Source organism: Rhinatrema bivittatum, chromosome 4, assembly GCF_901001135.1.
Source record: "Rhinatrema bivittatum chromosome 4, aRhiBiv1.1, whole genome shotgun sequence".
Taxonomy (NCBI): Eukaryota; Metazoa; Chordata; class Amphibia; order Gymnophiona; family Rhinatrematidae; genus Rhinatrema; species Rhinatrema bivittatum.
In genome coordinates this window covers 186521858-186541969 of record NC_042618.1, presented here as the reverse complement: position 1 = coordinate 186541969, position 20112 = coordinate 186521858, and the positions used below count along the sequence as shown (strand labels likewise).

At 41.9% G+C, this 20112-nt stretch overlaps 2 protein-coding genes across 2 annotated transcripts in view; one reads left to right on the top strand and one right to left on the bottom strand.

Moving 5' to 3' along the window:
- CENPP (centromere protein P) overlaps positions 1 to 20112 on the bottom strand; it is a 685914-nt gene that overhangs the window by 574207 nt on the left and 91595 nt on the right. The window lies entirely within an intron of this gene.
- The window catches only part of OGN (osteoglycin), a 75310-nt gene that overhangs the window by 48284 nt on the left and 6914 nt on the right, over positions 1 to 20112 (top strand). Inside the window, exons 5-6 of the mRNA XM_029599390.1 lie at positions 6139 to 6341; positions 12779 to 12874. Of these exons, the coding sequence (XP_029455250.1) occupies positions 6139 to 6341; positions 12779 to 12874 (299 nt within the window). The remainder of the gene's footprint in view (positions 1 to 6138; positions 6342 to 12778; positions 12875 to 20112) is intronic.

Genomic DNA, 20112 nt, shown 5'->3' with positions numbered 1-20112 from the left:
CATTTTTTATGCAGTGGTTTATAATAACCAGTCACAGTTTCCAAGTCTCTTATTTTTTTAAGAAATTTCTCTTGCAATTAAAATAGAGATAATATTCTGAGGGCCACAAATCTCTCTCATAGATAATCAATGCCCAGTGCAGCGTCGGGACACTTTAAAGAATAAGAAGTTACTACTTACCTGATAATTTCCTTTACTTTAGACCAGAAAGATGAATTCAGACCCAGTGGGTTATGCATCTCTACCAGCTGATGGAGACGGAGCAAAGCTGACATCACAGTATTTATACTCCTGCAGTGACATTAGCCTGCCTCTCTTCAAAAGTCAACTGTGGACAGGCGAGCAAAAACTTGATTAATAACAGATAACCATTTCAGTAATCAGCTAACAGGCAACACTGCGCTCAGACAAAGAATGTATCAACACTAGTCTAAGGACTGAACTAACACTTACCAGTAACCCCTGAAAAAATGTAGCCATGTAGAAGGGCCATTGCACAATTCGACAGCCAAGGGCAGGAAGCTGAATTCATCTGACTGGTCGAAAGAAAAGAAAATGATCAGATCAGTAGTAATTTCTGATTTTTTAGTGTCCAGATGAATTCAGAACCAGTGGGATGTACCTAAGCTACTCTTGAATAGGTCATCAGGTTGCCCACGTTCCAGTCAAAACCGCATGTGCAAAGGCTGCATCCTCCTGGGCCTGCAGATCCAGGCGAAAATACCTGGAAAAGGAGTGTAAGGACAACCATGTTGCAGCTCCGCAAATGTCAACGGGAGACAACAAGCTAACTTCCACCCATGACACTGCCTGAGCCCCAGTGAAATGAGCCCTAACCTGACTAGGTAACGGCTTTTCAGCATCCACATACACAGCCAAGACTACCTCCTTAATCCAGCAAGCTATTGTTCCCCGTCCAGCTGGTTCACCATGTCTTCTTCCACCATGGAGGACTAACAGGCTATCCGTTTTCCGGAAAAGTTTAAAAACCTCCAGATACCTCACGATATGTCTCTTAACATCCAAGGGCCGCAACAGGCAATATTCCTCCATATCTTTTTCCCTATCCAGAGGCAGCAGGGAAATGGACTGATTCAAGTGAAAATCTTTTTGGCAAAAAGGAAGAAACAGAACACAACTGTATCGTTCCTGGAGTCATTCAAAGGAATGGCTCCCAGCAAGATAAGGCCTGAGGCTCGAATATTCTATGCACAGAACAAATCGCCACAAGAAACACTGTTTTCAATGTCAGCAAACTCAAGGAAAGGTTGCACATCAGGCAAAACATAGGACCCTGTAAGAAATCCAAAACTACATTAAGATTCCACAAGAGTACCGGTAATCCCAAGGGAGGATGAAGATGTTTCCCTCCTTTCAAGAAATGGGCCACATTTGGATGAGCTGACAAGGTTCCACCATTCACCTGACCCCTGAAACAGGCAAGAGCCGCTTCCTGTAACTTTAAGGAATTAAGGGCCAACTCTTTATTTAATCCATCCTGCAAAAATTACAAAATCAGCGGGATCTTAACTGAATGAGGAAGCACCCCTCAATCTTCACACCAAGCCTCAAACACTCGCCAAACCCACACATAGGCTAATAAAGTGGAGAACTTTCAGGCTCGTAGCAAGGTGGCAATTACCAAGTAGAATATTCATGCTTCAACAAGTAAGCCCTATCAAGGGCCATACCATAAGACAAAATCGAGTTGAATCTTCGTGAAGAACAGGCCCCTGCCACAACAGATCCTTGTGCGCTGGAAACCAGAGGGGAGAGTCTACTAGGAGCCTCCACAGATCCGCTTACAATGGTCTCCTGGGCCAATCTGGTACCACCAAAAGCACCATCCCTCTTTGACTCTCAACTCTCCGAACCATTCTGCCAACATGGGCCATGGGGGAAAGGCATACAGCAACTTGTCTTCAGGCCATTCCTGCATGAGGGCATCGATGCCCAATGATTACGGATCTCTCCTGTGACTGAAGAATCTAGAAACCTTTGCACTGCGAGAAGTCACCAGTAGGTCCAGAAATGGAAGGCCCCAGCGATCCACTATCAGCTGAAATGCCTCGTCTGACAATACCCACTCTCCTGGGTCCAGACTCCGCTTGCTGAGAAAGTCTGCCTTTACTTTGTCTTTTCCTGCAATGTGTGAGGCTGAGAACTTCTGAAGATGCACTTCCGCCCATTCTATAAGTTGGTCTATTTCCTGCAACAATTACTGGCTCTTGGATCCTCCCTGCTGACTGATGTAAGCCACTGTCGTCGTGTTGTTCGACATTATTCGGACCGCTCAACTCTGCAACCTGTCAACAAACTGTAAGCATGCCAACCAGACCGCTCTAGCTTCCAGCTGACTGATGTTCCAGAGACTCTTCTGCACTCCAGCGCCCTTGCGCTGACAGTTCCTGACAGTGAGCTCCCCAATCCTGTAGGCTCGCATCTGTCATGTACTAGCCAGCCTGGTGATTTTAGGGAAACCTCCTTTAGATGATCTGCTTGTTACCACCACTTTAACTGAGAGCAGACCTTCACTGGCAGGTGGAGCTGAATCGAATAGTCCTAAGACTATGGGCTCCAACGAAACAGCAGGGAGCGCTGAAGAAAACACATTTGTGCCCTCGTCCATGGCACCACTTCCAGGGTCGCCGTCATCAAACCGAGCACCTGGAAATAGGACAACACTATTGGGCGTATTGTGTTCATCCACAGATGCACCTGCGCCAACAACTTCTGAATATTACACTCTGGTAGGAAAACCCTGCCCTGTTTCATATCAAACCAAACACCAAGATAATCTAGAGACTTGGCCAGGTTCACCACCCAACCGAACTCCTGCAACAAGGAGATGACCTTGTGCATCACCAGGAAACTCTCTTTCAGAGATTTGGCCCAAATCAGCCAGTCATCTAAATACAGGTGTACCAGGATCCCCATCCTTTCTCAACTCTGCTGCCACCACCACCACCACCATAACCTTGGAAAAAGTTCTGGGCACAGTGGCCAGACCAAAAGGCAGCGCTCAAAACTGATAATGAAGTCCCAAAACCATGAATCGCAGAAAACGGTGCGCTAGTCAGGTGGGAATATGAAGGCACGCCTTGGACAGATCCAAGTAGGTCAGAAATTCCCCCAACTGCACGCCATTATCACTGAGCATAATGTTTCCATGTGAAAATGAATCACTCGCACATGACGGTTGAACCCTTTGAGATCCAGGATGGGATGAAAGTAGCCCTCCTTCTTGGGCACAATGAAATAAATGGAATATCGGCCTGTATTTTCTTGAGATGTGGGCACTGGAACCACAGCCCTCAGACTGAGAAGTCTTGACAATGTACAATCCACCGCCTGCCTCTTTTGCAAGGAGACACCTTGAACACGTCCTAAGGAACATTGTAAAACTCCAATGCCAACTCATATCACCTCCAAGACCCACTGGTCTGACATGATTTTGACCTACCTCTGATAAAAGAGAGATAACCTCCTGTCTCCTGTTCCCAGGGGTGGGTTGGCACACCTTCATTGGGAGGCTCAGGAAGTTCCACTAACCAAGCCTGCATCCCATCTGGGCTGTCTGGGATGAAAGGACTGAGACCTACCGAAAAGGTCAAGCCTTCTCAAAGGTTGCTCCTCTGTAAGGTAGAAAATGCTTGGATCCCTTAGCATGACCTCTCATGGCAAAGGAGCACGACATTTGCTTCTTATCCTCAAGCAACCAAGGATCTGGGGACTCGCCCCACTTATTGGCCAGTTTCTCCAACTTGCTCCCAAACAAGAACGAGCATTTAAAGGACAGTTTCATAATTTTAACCTTGGAAGTTGCATCAGCCAATCAATTTCTCAACAATGACTGAAGCCACCCCCCATCCCCCCCCCCAGCTGAGGTGCAGACCAGATCGCAGCCTGCATCTGCCAAAGAGGCAGCTGCTAGTTCTATAACTGCTCTGGAATTCACTCCAGATTCCTCGACCTCTTGAGACAGACGTAAAGAGGAGGGAGCCACCAGGGAATAACAAAAAGCTATCTGTAAGGTCATTGCCACGGCTTCAAATGCTTGTGATAGGATGGCCTCAATCCTATCATGTGCATTCTTCAAAGGTCGCTCCTCCCTCCATGGGGATAGTCGATGGCTTAGAGATGGCACACACAAACGTGTCCACTTTCAGAACAAGCAACTGCTCTCTCGCCACTAAATCCAGGGGGTACAGGCCTTCCAAGACTCAACTCCCTTTGAAATAAGCCTCCAGGGTGCCCCACTCAAGATCAATCAATTCAGAATGGCCTCCATAACAGGGAAAAAAAAGAGGCTTTATACAAAGAAAACAAAATATGATTTTTCTTTGGCTCAGACATTGAATCAGCCCCAAGTACTCCCAGCATCTTTGTCTGGGAAATCAGAGTTGGTAACTCATCTCTATGAAAGAACAACATAATCCTATATGGTTCCCTTCCCGGAGTAATTTCCCCATGCTCCAGAGACTAAGGTACAATCTAATCATCCATGCCATTTGGATCCCTATCCAGAAGACCAGCTGCCAATCAAGGTGTACTTCAGCACTTAACAGCAGTACCAGGCTTACTTGCAACTCTGACCTGGCAAGATTGGTTGGGGCTAAGGACTGTGCCTGAAGAAAGGTTTGCCATCCTTGAAAAAATTCCACCCAAGAAAAGCAGAAGGATCCATGCCAAAACCAGAAGGCACCTGTGCTCTGCCCAATGAGCTACCTTCCCCCGCTGACGAACCAGTTAATGGAGTTCCAAGGTCAGGTGCCCCTCCTGACATGCCTTTACTCGGACCCTCATCAAGCTGGAAAGAACCGGGCTTAGTAAAATCAGATGAAGGTAATTCTTCCTGAGCCTCTATGCAGCGCTGGCACAAGTTAGAGGGAATGCCAGGCTGAGATGCCCAAATATGACAGGCAGCACAGAGTGAAAGGTGCTTAGGTTTCTTAGCTATAGACAACATCAGTATGTCAGTATGTTTAACAGGCGACTGAAAGGTGTGCATTCAGCTGAACTGGTGCTGTAACATATGTGTGTCCAAAATTTAGGTGACCCAAACTTAGAGGTACAGCCCTGTGCTTGATGAGTGCCCAAACAATTGAGCGCCCTCAATGCAGCCCAATTTGTGCATACAGGTAAGCGTGCACCTAACACAAACACCGCTACCACCTGGACACCCAAGCAGGCATCTAAGCACAGGAAAAATCTTGCAAACAAACCACTGCAGCCTACAACCCTGTGTTCAGAGAAAAGCCTAAGAGCAGGGCCTAGCCCAAAAGGGCTGCTCAACCCGCCAGTCTGCCCACGTCCCTTAACCTCCCCCCAGGGGTGGGAACGCACATCAGATTGGCACACCGAGCACGGAGATTGGAGGAAGGAGGAAGCCCTACAAAAAACTCTCCTTCGCTGTTGTTTTTTTGTTGTTTTTTTTAAGCTTTATCTGAGCTCAGTCCATCCCAGCTGAGTACAGCAACTGTCTCCAGCTGTGGGGGGAGAGGGCATTTACTGTCACCATCGCGCTCAGCTTCCTGTACCCACTGCCTTTCAGCTCTTTTAACAGCTAAGTCCATGCCAGCTGAAAAACCAGTTAACAGACCAAGGCACTCATCTGACGGATCACGGAAATCATCCCAGGAATTTTCAACTGAGGGAGGGACCATTTGGTATCACCACAACATTATGGAACCACCGACATTGAGAATCGCTAACATAAGAAGTTAAGTGTTTTGTGAAACATTTATCTAGACGTCGATTATTTATGGGAGAGATTTGTGACCTTTAGATAATCTCAGTTTTAATTGCAAGAGAAAATTTCTTTAAAAATTTGAGACTTGGAAACTGTGACCGATGATTATAAACCACTGCACAAAAAAAGGACATAAATCATAAGACCAGTTTTGTGCAGTCCTGTGCCTGTTTATATAACCTTTCTGCAGAAAAGTTTTCAACCATTCACTGAGTTGAATTTAGGATCAAACATACAGTTATTTTTTTCATTCAAAAGGTTTTTTATATCTAGTTTTCTACCTGTGAGAGAATGCCACTGACCCAAACCATAATGATTGCATAATATGGTTTATTATATAAAGCAAACTATAACTCAAACTTTTGTTCCTTTTTCTTTATGTACAGCTACTTTGAAAAGAATCGATCTGACTGGAAATCTGATTGAAGAAATTGAAGATGGAGCCTTTTCACAACTTACCTTATTAGAACAGCTTTCACTGGCTGAAAACAAGCTAGTGAAGATTCCAGCTCTGCCTTCCAAACTAACATCATTTAATGCAAACAGTAACAAAATTAAAAGCAGAGGAATCAAAGCAAATGCATTTAAGGTAACAACCATAAAGAAACTAATGAAAAATGTTTCTTATGATACTTGTCTCAGTTCGTATTTGAATTATCCTACTTTTCAGTTTGTTTTCTGGCTCAGCAAGCTCCCTATGCTTTTTTTAGATTTTCAGCAAAGTTAGAACTGACTCAAATTTCTGTTGTCTTCTCGGTAAATATTTTGGACTCTCCCTAACATAGTGGACTGATTTGTGCGCATTCATTATGTTATCTTTTTCTTCTAGTTTGTCACATTACGTTTTTTTTTTCTTCTGATTTTTGTTTCTATAATGACCTAGCATTCATTAATGCTAGCAGCCGCAACTGTAACATCGTCCTGCCAGCGTCCCCTCCACCCAGTCCTCATTCATTCACCTTATCAAAACTTATTTGTATACATAACTTTTCTTAACAGAGAAACACTAAGATGGTTATTGGAATTATCAAGGCCGCAGCATTCATTTCTTTCCATACCGATCTTGAATTCAGGGACTATGAATTCTGTCTCTGTGGAATCCCTAGCCCCTACTATGCAAGTTCTGAAAATTGTGGTTGCAAAATATTTTAACCTTAATAACCAAATGGAATAATAATAAAGAGGCAACAAATTAATAAGTTAAGATCAAAATACATAAGCTATTTATTGGGTGGATAGTACTGCATGTGTAAGTATATACTGTTTTGTTTTGACTGTGGATGTTTTTATGTAATTCATGCTTAATTTTTGGAATTTGCAGATTATAAGAATGTAAATAAATAAAATAAACGTAAATTAGTTTTAACTATCACCTGAAATATCTAAAGAAAACATTTGCTAATACTGCCACTGTAACCTCCCATTTGTACACATCAGTTTGCCAGCTGTTTTGGCAGACACAGAGCAACAATTTGAACTGTCTTAAAAATAATAACAGCATACTTTTATTATACACTTTATCACCATGCAAGCATAGTACAATGACATAAATACAGACATCTCAAAAAATATTAAAATAAATTAAAATAACCATTTCATAATAAGATTAAATACATATATCTAAAACATAGTATATACAATTTACCAAAACAAATTAAGACTTCCTAAAATTAACACACTTAGGCCAATTCCACAGATCTGCTTATGCATAGTACCAATGCAGTTTCTTCCATTGCCTAAAACTCAACTAGATAGGCCAGACCAAAAAGCCAGGTTTGAGGCCCTGTTTCAAGAATCTGAGATCTCACATAAGATGCAAATCAATGTGCCAGGCATTCCATAAATGGGGAGCAATACAGGAAAAGATTCTCTTTCATGTCCTAGATAGCCTTGCTTCTCTTATTGCCGGAACTACTAAACGAATTTCAGATGACGATCTCAAGACATTCTTAGGGACATATTTGATCAACCAATCCTGTAAATATTTAGTTACCTGCCCAACTACTGTTTTAAAAATGAGAAGTATAATTTTAAAACAAATATGAAATTTTACTGGCAACCAATGAAGTGACTTTAAAATGGGACTTATATGTTCCCAATATTTACTTCCCCTCATCACTCTGGCTTAGGGTTGCCAACTTGATCCAGATTTTCAGGCAGATTGATCCAGTCCTGGTTTTATTCCCTGCCTGCAGATACGTATAGCATTGCTTTTCTTAGGGAATGCAATATAGAAATCAAAATAAGTCCCAGCATGCAAAGGAGCAAAACCAGGACTGGATCAACCTGCCCTGAAAATCTGGAGCCAGTTGGCAAACATACTCTGGCTGCAGCATTCTGAATCAATTGAAGTCTTTTTAATTTTTTTTTATGGAAGACCCTAATATATAACAATTCAATTAAGATAAATTAAGTGCTCACATCAGCATGAAAATTCTGGAACAATTAAAAAAAAAAAAGGTCAAATTTGACAAACTGCTTGCAAATGAAAGAAAATACCCTAGGATATCATTTTGATATGCTCTTCCATAATCAGTCCTGAATCCAACATTACTCCTAAATCTGTCCCCTGCTCCACCATTGGAATCACATACAGGCTGATACAATATCAACATGTAAAAAATGTGTCCAAACTGGGCGCATGTTTTTTGAACATGCACACATCCACCTGTCCTGGGCGCTCGATGCAATAGGCAAATGAGCTGCCACACTAAAAGGGACAGTGGGTAGTTTGTGCATCCCTGGCGCTCTGCATCAGGTACCCAGGAGAAGTGGTTGTGCGTCTAGAACAGCTGGACAGAGCTCCCTCCCCTCCACCGGAAGGGTTGTTCCTGACAGGTACTTTTCACTGACATGTGACAGTGAATGGACCAATCAGCACCGTGATGGAGTGAATAAATGAATATCAAATGCCCAATACAATATTAATTTATTCCCTCCTTCTCTCACTGCCAGACCTTGGGGATGCTGCTTTCTGTGGTTCTCCCTATGAAGAACCACAGAAAGCAGGATTTTCTTTTCTGTTAAGCCCTTGAGCGAGAAACAATTCTGCTTTCTGTGGTTCCCCCTATTTAGTATCACAACAATACTAATAGGAGGAATGACAGAAAGCAGGATTTTTTTGTTGCTTCTGGGCCAGTGTTAAATTTGCAACGTTAAAATGGGCACCGTGGCTGCAAAGCAATTTTTTGCATTGCGGGGTAATAGCCTCTTCTACATGGGATTTGCACATGATGAGCGCTATTAGCTATGCGCTCAACTGGATGCATGTTTTGGACGCGCTAATCCCAGTATTGCATCAGGGGTTATTTTAGCGTGTCCAACCACATGTTAAGCGACGTGCTGACATGAGCACCCAATATTACATCGGCCTGTACATACTGTACTTTATCTGGCAAAGTTAACTCTGATAGGGAAGATTTGTTTACCTCGAAAATCTCACTTTTTGCCAGGTTCAGCACTAATCTATTATTAGCCAGCCAGCTTTAAATATCCCTGAATTCATCATTTATATTCTCCATTGTAGAATCCTGAACTGCTCCTAAATCTGAATAGTTATATAATGCATATTAGATTTCTTAATTTAATTTGCTAATGGTTCTATGATGGAGCAGTATTTCAACAAGTCACAGACAAAGATCATTAAAGTAGCAGCTTTATATTGAGCTATGAACTGGCTTTTTCATTATGCTGTTATATGTCATGTCGTATAATAGCTGTGAGCCATTTATATTCATTGATAGTTATAAAAATATTTCATTAAGAAGAGACTTATTATTTTTGTAAACATTTTTTTCAGTGTTGTCTTTTATTGGAATTGGAGGAACACTTTGAAATGGTTTTTTACCTTTTTGTTATTTTTATAGATATAGACACAGATATTAAACAGGAGACAGTGAAGATCCCTGAGGAAGTCCACAGTACTGTTAAAAAATAAGAATAAACAGAATACATCACAGTTTTCCTGTTTTCTTCCTTTCAGGAAAGAATACAGTGAATCTAATGCTCTGCCCCTAATACCAATATTTTATAAGCCAACCTAACAAAATGTCAAGGTCAAGGGTATCAAAGGCAGCACTAAAATCTAATAGGAGCACTACAGAACACACTCCCCTATCTGATATTTGTAACAATTCATCCTTAAGGACCAACATTAGGATTTCCATGCTAAAAATATCACAGAAACCTGTCTATCATATTAGTAGTTCAGTTGATCTAATACCTAAAGTACCTGAATGTCATCCACTTCAAAAAGATGAAAAGTGAAATATAAATCAAAATAAATAAATACATATTGCCCTAATTGCTCTGTCACCACCCGCTCAGTCAGCTTTACAGAAAAAGAGAGGTTGGTCACCAGCCTGTAGTTATTTAGATACTTTGAATCTAAAAAGGGCATTTTTTAAAAGAGAACAAATAGTTGCCACTATCAAAGAGACTCAAAATTTCCCTTCAGATAAGAATGCATTTATTATCTGTGATCCAACCCATTAAACTCTATCTCCTTTAACAACCAGGCAAGAGAATGATCTAAAACCAATCCTGAAGAATTTACTTTAGTGAAAAGATGGTCAATCTCATCTTCAGATAATAATGTAAGCTCATCTGAAATATTCCTTCCTTCACCTACTGTTAATGTATGAATTACCATATGGGTATTCCTACTCCTAAATTTTTACTATTTTGCATACAAAATGTAAGGCAAAGTTTTCACAGGAATCAACCGAAGGGAAAAGGCCAACTATTTTCATTGGCAATTTCATCATACTGGTCAGAATTCTAAACAATTCTTTACTGGAATTCTCTGCGCACTCTATCTTCTGTGAGAAATATTCCTTCAAAGTTAGCCTCACTTCCTTATCATATGATCTCAGAAACAGTTTCAAGCCATTTTTCTATGAGCTGATTGATTCTGCACCCATTGGTGCTCCATTTCTCATGTTAATTTTTGTAGTTCCATGGTAAACCAAGGTACCAGTGGTCTATTTAGCAAAGCCCTTCTTCTAACTGGGACAATAGAATATAAATCTCTTCTTAATTCCTGTTCCCACCCCTCCCTTGAGCTAACGTCAGGGAGGAAATATCAAGAGCCTTTAGGAATTCACCCGGATCCATTTTATGTCTAAGTCAACCTTCTCACCAACATTTCTCCTTCTTAATTTTCCTATCATAGTTATACAGCCTTCAAACAAAAGTACATAGTCTGTCCAAGGTGGAAAGATCACTTCTAAATTAGCTTTCTTTCTACCTTCCTGATTATGGCAAAAAAAAAATTTAATCTAATATGCGGCCTGTGTTATGTGTAGGATCTTTAAACTAATTGAGGCCCAGTATATCCATATACAATATAAAAGCTTTCTGTTGAGATGTTAAAGGGGCTACATCCATTGGTAAATTAAAATCCTCAAGAACAATAGAATAAAAATATGGCATGCACTAATGATGCTATAACAACTGCTATTATGAAATCGTTAACCTGTAATATGCGGTTGACTATGTTTTCAATGCAAAGCACTTTAGCCATATCTGCTTTGATTGTTTTGTTTTTTTATTATTATTATTGATAGAAGCAGATTCTACTATACTACGGCACCATGAGCTTCCATATGTAACCAACCAGTGTTTTTCCCCATTTTATAACCGTCTTTGACCAGGGGCCACAGATACCCTTCCAGAAATCAGTAAATTTGTATCTTAACTCTGGCCACCAAGTGTGCGCTATTTCTTGATAGCTGAGCCTCCTTCTCCTCCAGGGGCTGTGAACAGTGCTTCCACAGCATTCCCAGCCCAAACTGGTCCAAGATCTAGAAGCCAAGCTCCAGAATTGAAACCCGGTCTGCTGTTGAGCCACCAGGCTGGCCCCACTCACATTTGTAAAAAGACAGGCATTAAGAAAACAACTTTGAAACTTCCCAATATATAACAGAGGTTTAGAGATAGGTAAGCAGAACTACTTTCTACAAAAGAAAGTCAAAACTAGGACATCAGATATTGCAGCAAAAGGTAATTATTTGATAAATCATCACTACCTCTGTTAGAAATAATTAGGCTAGATGTCTCAAATTTATTTATTTTATGAAATTTTCAAATTACATTTAACATTTTAACTTTTGCACCAGCATCAAGATTCAACAGACTTCTACCAATCAACTAAGCAATGATGCATTAAAGTTACTTTCCTAATAATTATATACCTAACATTTCTAATTCAGCATAATTTAAAAGTATTCATTCACTTCTAAAGCTGCTTTTAAGCCTGCAAGCCTGCAAGAATTTAGCCTGCAAGAATTTAAGCCTGCAAGAATTTAGGTATTAGAGCAAGTCTCATAGATACTCCTGTGCTTTCTTCTACTACCTCATTGGAAATATCCTTGCCTTTCCTGTTTCTTTACATATCAATGCAGAATTTGATGCCATAGGAATAATTAGTAGTGCTAGTAATTTTGTAATTGAGGCAGTACATTAAAGTCAAAACTATTATTTTCAACAATCTTCTACCCTTAAATCACTTTCTTTATGCTGCATTCATGTAATTAAAACAGGCTTCAGATAAACAACCATAGTACCCCAATTTGATTAAAGTGACTTGAGAAAGGAAAAACACAACCATGGAAAAAAAGAGAAGTGTTAAAAAAAAATCTTGTCCTCAAAAGTCAAACTGACATGATTATTGATAGAAAGTATTTCTGTTAAAAGATTTCAGACCAATCTGAAGAAGGAAGTTCATTCACATTTTCATCTTTGGATAATTTTTGTATTGGATCAATAAAAGTTTCCTAGCCTGCAAAGATTCCAAGCTAATTACTCCTTAGTTAATTCTTTGCAAATTCCTTCAATGGTTTAAAATACATAATGCACAATGTGAAAACAGGCACTTGCTTGACTCTGTGCATGTACATTATAGGATCTGCAAACTCTATACCAGTAAAAGAATTAGATTTTGAATATGGTATATATATACATGATAGGAAACAGTTATTTGAACTAACATTAAACTTTTCTTTAACAATAATTATTTTCTTACAGAAACTCCAGAATTTGTCATACCTCTACTTAGCTGAAAATGAACTGGAAAATGTTCCCCAAAACCTACCAGAGAGCCTACGCATACTTCATCTTCAGGTCTGGAAAAAAGATTTTTTTTTTATTTTTTTTTTAAACATTCAACAGAAATGCATCTAGTTCAATATTGAGCAAGTTCCTTCTAACACAGCCATAGGTGCCCCTTTTTTTCCAAAAGTTTAACTCCTGCAATATCATGTCCTTTAAAGCAGTGGTCCCCAACCCTGTCCTGCGGGCCCACCAGCTAGTCGGGTTTTCAGGATATCCACAATGAATATGCATGAGAGAAAATTTGCATGTTATGGAGGCATGGGGCTTTTAGATTGGCAATGACATGGCAAAATACAAGAAAATAATACTCAGCTTTTTCTCATTCACTGCTAAGAACCGACGTTTGCATGCCATAGGAAGCCAGACAGATTCCTTTCTAAAGAAATTGGTCATTTCCAACCAGAAATCTAATATAAATATTGTCCTTCAGTTTATCACTACACAGGGGAACAGCCAGGAACTCCAGTCCTTTTCAGGCTTAAGAAGCAGAGCTGCAGGGGTGTTTTTCTCCAGGCAGCCTGCAGGGGAGGAGGAGGAGGAGAGAGGGAGTGAGCCTGTAACACACAGAGAAGAACTATTTTGCTCCCTAATCCGCCCCCCCCCCCCTTTGTTCCCCCTTCCCCCCACATCTCCTCTCCTGTATTGCAAGGAACAGAAGAGGAAGGGGTAATACCAAAGCAGACACTGCAGAGCAGAGAATAGACACTAAGAGGATTGAGCACAAGTTTGAAACTTGTGAGCAGCAGTGCCAATTGTAAGAGCTTCAACCCTAGCTTTGATGAATGGCACTACTGTTCACAACTTTCAAATTTGTGTTCCTTTTTGTGTCCATTACTGTAAGATAAAGTGTTAATGTGCTATGATGTTTCAAGGTCTCAAAGTCAGACATGCATAATTTTACTCTCAGAAATTTACGCCTGCCTCGGAGTAGGTGTTAAGTTCAGAGGAGTCTCTAAAGTTGACAGAAAAGCAGAATATACTGCTTTTCTGTAATTCCTCCGACTTAATATAGTGGTGATACCAAGTCGGAGAAACTGAAAAAAGGAGTTAGGTAAAAAAAAAAAAAAAGTGTGCTGGCGGTTAGGTTAGGAAACCTGAGAGATAGGCGCTCAGCTAGGAGCTTATCACGCTGCTTGTATTCTGTTCCTGGCAGAAAAATCTATGATAGGTCACCCAGAAAGGTGCCTAGCTTACCTTGCCGTTTCGGCGCTGAGCTAGGAGCTTAGTTGCTCGCAAATCTGTACAATTGGGCACTCAGAAAGGCGCCTAGCTAATATACCCGTTTGGTTGCATAGCTAATCACAATTCTAGCCACCAACACGTCTCCCTCTTCAGCAAAAGTATGTCACTGAAATTTATGTTTATGAACGTGAATAACTGCGCGTTAATGAAAAACTGGAAATTTATTTTCATGGATCATAATTCACACCACAAGGCAGCTGTAATAGTGGGTCTTTTATTAGCGGGAAAAGCAGTGCTGCTCCATTGGCTGTATCGGCTCCCGAGTCGGCACTGTCACTTAACTCATGCCCTGACCATGGTGGTAAAAAAAAACCTCACTAGCATTAGTGCAGCTCCCTGCATTGCCCCGTGATTAGCTAATTGCCTCCTTTGCATGCCGTTAGCATGCATTTGCGCAGGAAGAACCGCGGGTGAGTAAGTACGTTCGTACGTGCTTTTTTCCCCCTCGCACAAAACCCTTATTACACACCCGTATAGGGCTTTGCGTGGGAAAATGCACATACATCCAATGCACAAACCCGCGGCAGCTTCAGCACACCTTATTACATCGGCCCCTCAGTGATGTGTTTGGGCTTAGCTTATGTCGGTCCTACAAAGCTAAAATGACATTTTTGTCTATCATTGGTGATAAAGGTTTGATAATTCATAACCAATAAACTAATAGCTGTTATTGTGTTCACACTCTGTTTACTGGAATCCGATTGGTTGGGCAGTTTTCTGGTGATCATTAACACTTAGCCATAACTATCTTAATTCTAATTATGAATTTTTTTTTTAGTTTATTGGTATTATTTTTATCCACATCACAGCACCATTCATACTGTTAGCGTACTAGTATACTAGCGTACTAGCTCACTAGCGTGCACCCCCTTGCATGCGCCGACCCCCTATTTTATAACATGCACGCATGTTATAAAATTGGGCGTCCATGTGTGCGTGCCAGGTAGCGCACACACATGTACGCCCGCAAGCTTCTTTTAAAGTCTACCCCAAATTGTCAGAAAATATCTGGGTGCACCAAACAGCAGGTGTAACTTGTACAACGTAGATTTGCTGGGATAATTTTCAAAGCAGATTTATGCGTATTTTTGCAAACTAAGTTATGCAGGATATTTGAAAATTATTCTCTAAATATTTTTACATCTGCCACATCTTGATGCCTGCTTTCTTTTTTCCTGCTTTTATTACTTTGTGTGTATTCTAAAAGTTAGATTTCTATAACATGAAAAGTTATGCAAGACAAAAAAAGCAAGTTTGCTTACCGTAAACGGTGTTTCCGTAGATAGCAGGATGAATTAGCCACGCTGTCATGGGAACTGTCCATCAGGGCCCGGGAGGCAGAGCTTGTCAAGCAGAGGTCAGAGTTTTGTTTCCTCTGCGGCTGCGCGTGTGTTCCGCGCAGGAAGTAACAGATTCTCCTCAGTCTGTAATTAAGCGTAGGCATATGGATATAAGAGAAATGATCGACTAACAGGGAGGAGGGCGGGTCAGCATGGCTAATTCATCCTGCTATCTACGGAAACACCGTTTACGGTAAGCAAACTTGCTTTTTCCCATTGATAGCAGGGCTGAATTAGCCATGCTGTCATGGGAGTCTAAAGCTCCCTATCACGCTATCGTATTTGAGTCATTTTCATTTTTTATTTTTTTTTTAGCGTGATTTTGGAAGTGGTAGTCGGCCCTTTGTTGCACTGCATAGTTGTATGTCCTCTTTTGTTCCTTTTTTTTTTTTTTTACACTGAGAAGGATTGCAGTACAGCTTGACCGACGTTTGCATCAGTCATTGATTGTTGGTCTAAACAATAACGGGAAGTGAAGGTATGAAGAGATGACCACGTAGCCGCTTTACAGATGTCTATTGGAGAGACGTGGCGAAGATGTACTATGGATGTTGCCATAGCTCACACTTGATGAGCGTTTGGAAACTTCAGTAGAGTTTTACCTTGTTTAGCATAGCAAAAAGTTATACATTGCGCTATCCAACTAGATATTGTTCGTTTGGTCACCGGTAGACCTGGTGCGTTAGGGTTAAAGGAAACAAAAAGTTGAGAAGCCTGTTGAGCAGATTGTGTTCTTTGTTTGTAATACGCTAATGCCCTTTTGCAGTCCAGCGTATGTATCATACATTCCCTGTCGTTGGAATGAGGCTTGGGAAAGAATGTTGGCAATTCTATTGTTTGATTTAAATGGAAGGGCAATACTACTTTTGGAAGGAAAGTTCGGTGAGTTCGAAGAACTGCTTTTTGGTAGAGAAACTGTAGATATGGAGCATAGTGAATTAAGGCTTGCAATTCACTGACTCTTCCTGCAGAAGTAACTGCTGTTAAGAATACTACTTTCCAGGTTAAGTATTTTATGTGAGCAGAGTCCATGGGCTCAAATGGTGGCAACATTAGTTGTTCTAATACTACGTTCAGGTTCCACGGCACTAGTGGTTTAGCAATGGGCGGACGAAGGTGCGCGAGACCTTTGATTAAACAAGACACCAATGGGTGAGTGGAGATAGGCTGATTTTGGTATGGTCTATGGTAAGCTGCAATTGCACTCAGATGAACTCTAATCAAGGTGACTGCGAGACCCGAAGCATATAAGGTATAAAGGTAGTCCAGCAGTAGCTGCAGGGAACAGTCCAAGTGGGGAATTTTGTTAGATGTGCACCAATTGGTATAACGTTTCCACTTGAATCCATAATTGCGCCTAGTTGACTGTTTCCTAGATTCCAACAATACTTGCTGGGCTGTTGCAGAAATGCCTTGCTCTTCTAGCAGGAGCTGCTCAATCTCCACGCTGTCAAGTGAAGAGAGGCGTGAAGTGGGTGAAGAAGCGTACCTTGTTGTGGGATTAGGAGATCTGACCGATTCGCAGACGAATTGGGTCTATTATGGAAAGGCGAAGTAGATAACTGTACCATGGTTGCCTGGGCCACACAGATGCTATAAGGATTAATTGTGCCCGGTCTGTTATACACTTTTGAATAGTTCTTGTGATGAGCGGAATTGGAGGGAAAGCGTACATCAGGCTTTCGTGCCACTGAATTAGGAATGCATCTTGTGCTATTCTGTTGGGAGTTGGCCACAGTGAGCAGAAACGAGGAAGTTGAGTGTTCCCCTCTGTTGCAAAGAGATCTATTGTCGGAGTCCCCCATTTTCGAAAAAGACTTTGAACTACATCTGTGTTGAGAGTCCATTCATGAGGATAAAATACCCGACTTAATCTGCCCACTCTGGAATTTGCAATTCCTGGTAAGTACATTGCTGGCAGATGAATGGAATGTTGATGTGCTAATTGGAAGATCAGCAGGGCTTCCTGACAAAGGGACCATGAACCGGATCCTCTTGTTTGTTTACGTAAAACATCGCCACTTGGTTGTCCGTGTAGACCATCACTCTGCGACCCAGTAGATGGGACTGGAATGCTTGAAGGGCATTTCTGATCGCCCGAAGCTCCAACAGGTTGATTTGTAAGTGTTGTTCGGACGAAGACCATAGACCTTGAGTTTCCAGAAGGTCTAGATGGGCTCCCCATCCTTTGCGAGATGCATCTGTGGTTAGGACTGCATTGTGAGGAGGTGGGTTGAACAATGCTCCCTTGGAAAGGGTGGATTTCTTGAGCTACCAACTGATGTCCTGTGCCATTTCCGCAGTGAGTATTAGGCGGTTGTGCAATGGTTGCAAGTATTGATTCCATTGTCACTTCAACCACCATTATAGAAGACGCATGTGAAGTCTGGTATTGGGAACAGTGAAAATGGCTGCTGCCGCCATATGACCCAACACCGTTAGTATCTGACATGCCGTCAGTTTTTGTGTGTGGAGAAGAATTCAGAGGAGGCGACACATTTCGAGTTTTCTGTCTTCCGGTAGAAATGCTCTGTGGCATATCATGTCTAGTCGAGCACCAATGAATTGAAGAATTTGAGTGGGTTTCAAGTTCGATTTGTGATAATTGATTATTAGACCCAGAGCGTTCAGACGCTCTTTCAACTGTTGAAGGTGCTGTATCAATATTTGTGGGCTCGATGCTACTATGAGCCAGTCATCCAGATATGGAAAGATTGTCATCCCTTTCTGACGTAAGTGAGCCACCACTACTACCATACACTTGGTAAAGACTCTGGGCACTGCCGAGAGTCAAAGGGGAGAACTTTGTATTGGTAATGTTGTTGCTTGTATTGAAAGCAGAGGTACTGCCATGAGGATAGGTGGATGGGAATATGTGTATAGGCATCCTTCAAGTCTATTGAGCACATCCAATCATTTGGTTGTAGCAGAGGAAGAATGGACTTTAGGGACACCATTTTGAACTTCTCCTTGACCAGATATTTGTTCAAGTCCCGGAAATCCAGGATTGGACGAAGTCCTCCCAATTTCTTTGGAATGAGGAAATATGGGGAGTAAAACCCTGTGTTCAGGGTTGTGTATGGTACAACTCGGATTGCTTGCTGCTGTAGAAGTATGGAGACCTCTTGGCTGAGTTGAGGATGATTCTTTCGCATCGACTGATGTTGTACATGAGGGAGAAGGGGTTTTGTGGTAAACTGGAGTTGGTACCCTTTTTTATTATCTCTAGAACCTATTGGTCTGAAGTGATTGATTCCCATGCCGGTAGGCATTGTTGAAGTCTGCTCGGGGGTACTTGCTGTAGTAGTGGTGGCTGAGGGTTCAAAAAGACTGAGTGGATTTTATCGGGGCCGCTGGTTGCTGTGTCTGCTGCCGTTGGGCCCTCAGTTTCCCTCTTCTATTTTGTGATGGTTGTTGAGGCGTCTGTTGTCTTTGATATTGAGGGTATGACAGTTGCCGATAAGGTTGAAAAGAACGATATGGCCGTCTAGCAAAGGGTTGGCGACGATTGTTTCCAAAGTATCAGCGTGAAGAGGTAAATGGCGATGGTGTGGTTAACGACTGTACTGCTACAGCCTGCTCCTTCAGTTGGGCGACAGTCGTCTGGAATCGTTCTCCAAAGTGGTTGTTCCCTTTACAGGGCAAATTCGCAAGCTTGTCGTGAAGGTCTTCCCTAATAGCACTAGCTCTGAGCCAGGCTAACCATCGAGCTGACAGCCCCGTAGCGGAAGCCCTCAAAGAGGTTTCAAAGCCTTCATAAACGGCCCGCAGGAGTTGTCTGGAACTTTCCTCCATGTCTTGGATGGGTTGAGGAATTGGTTGTGCTGTGGAAGAAAGCAGACCTTTTGTCGCCTGAACACATTCGTACATGTATTGAACCATGTAGAATTGGTGGGTGTATATTTGTGCTGCTAGCATAGAATTCTGCTAAATTTTTCGGCCAAATTCATCTAGGGTACGATTAACCTTTCCAGGAGGATAAGAGGTGTGAGACTTTGATCTCTTTGAGCGTTGCATCGAAGATTCCACCACAATGGATGTATGTGGAAGTTGCAGCACTGTATAATAAGATACTTTTGACATGCGGAATTTTAGATCGGTCTTCCACGAAACCTCAGACAGAGTATGTGGGGTTTCCCATGACTTCTTAAGTACCGTGTCTAGTACCTCCTGTGGGGGAAGTAATGCTGGGTCCCCCCGGGGTCTCAAAGACTTTTAGGAGACCAAGTGTTTCCGATCTTGGGTCAGGTAACTTTTGCACTTCTAAATGAAGGATGGTGCCAAGTTTATCTAAGAACTTAGGATACGATAGATCCTCAGGAGGAGAATAAGGCTCCTGTGGTTGATCCGGGGGATCTGAAGGGTAACCTGTTGAGGAAGAGATTGTTGAGTGAGACGATGGAGAAGCTCCTGGTGATGGATGTTCGGGACACGCATGTCATGTACCAACGGTGTTGGCGAAGGCTCTGGTTGTGACGGATTCTCTTCTTGACCTTGTGTTTCATGAGAACTAGGTGAGGAAGCATCAGGTAACTGAAAGGAAGATTGAAGAGAGTCAAAGAAGCCTGATAAAGCCTCAGATAAGTGAGAGAAAGCCTGTTTCGCCATTGGATGCATCCTCGGACGTGGGACCACAGCTGGAGGGGCTGGGGTCTCATGTGAATC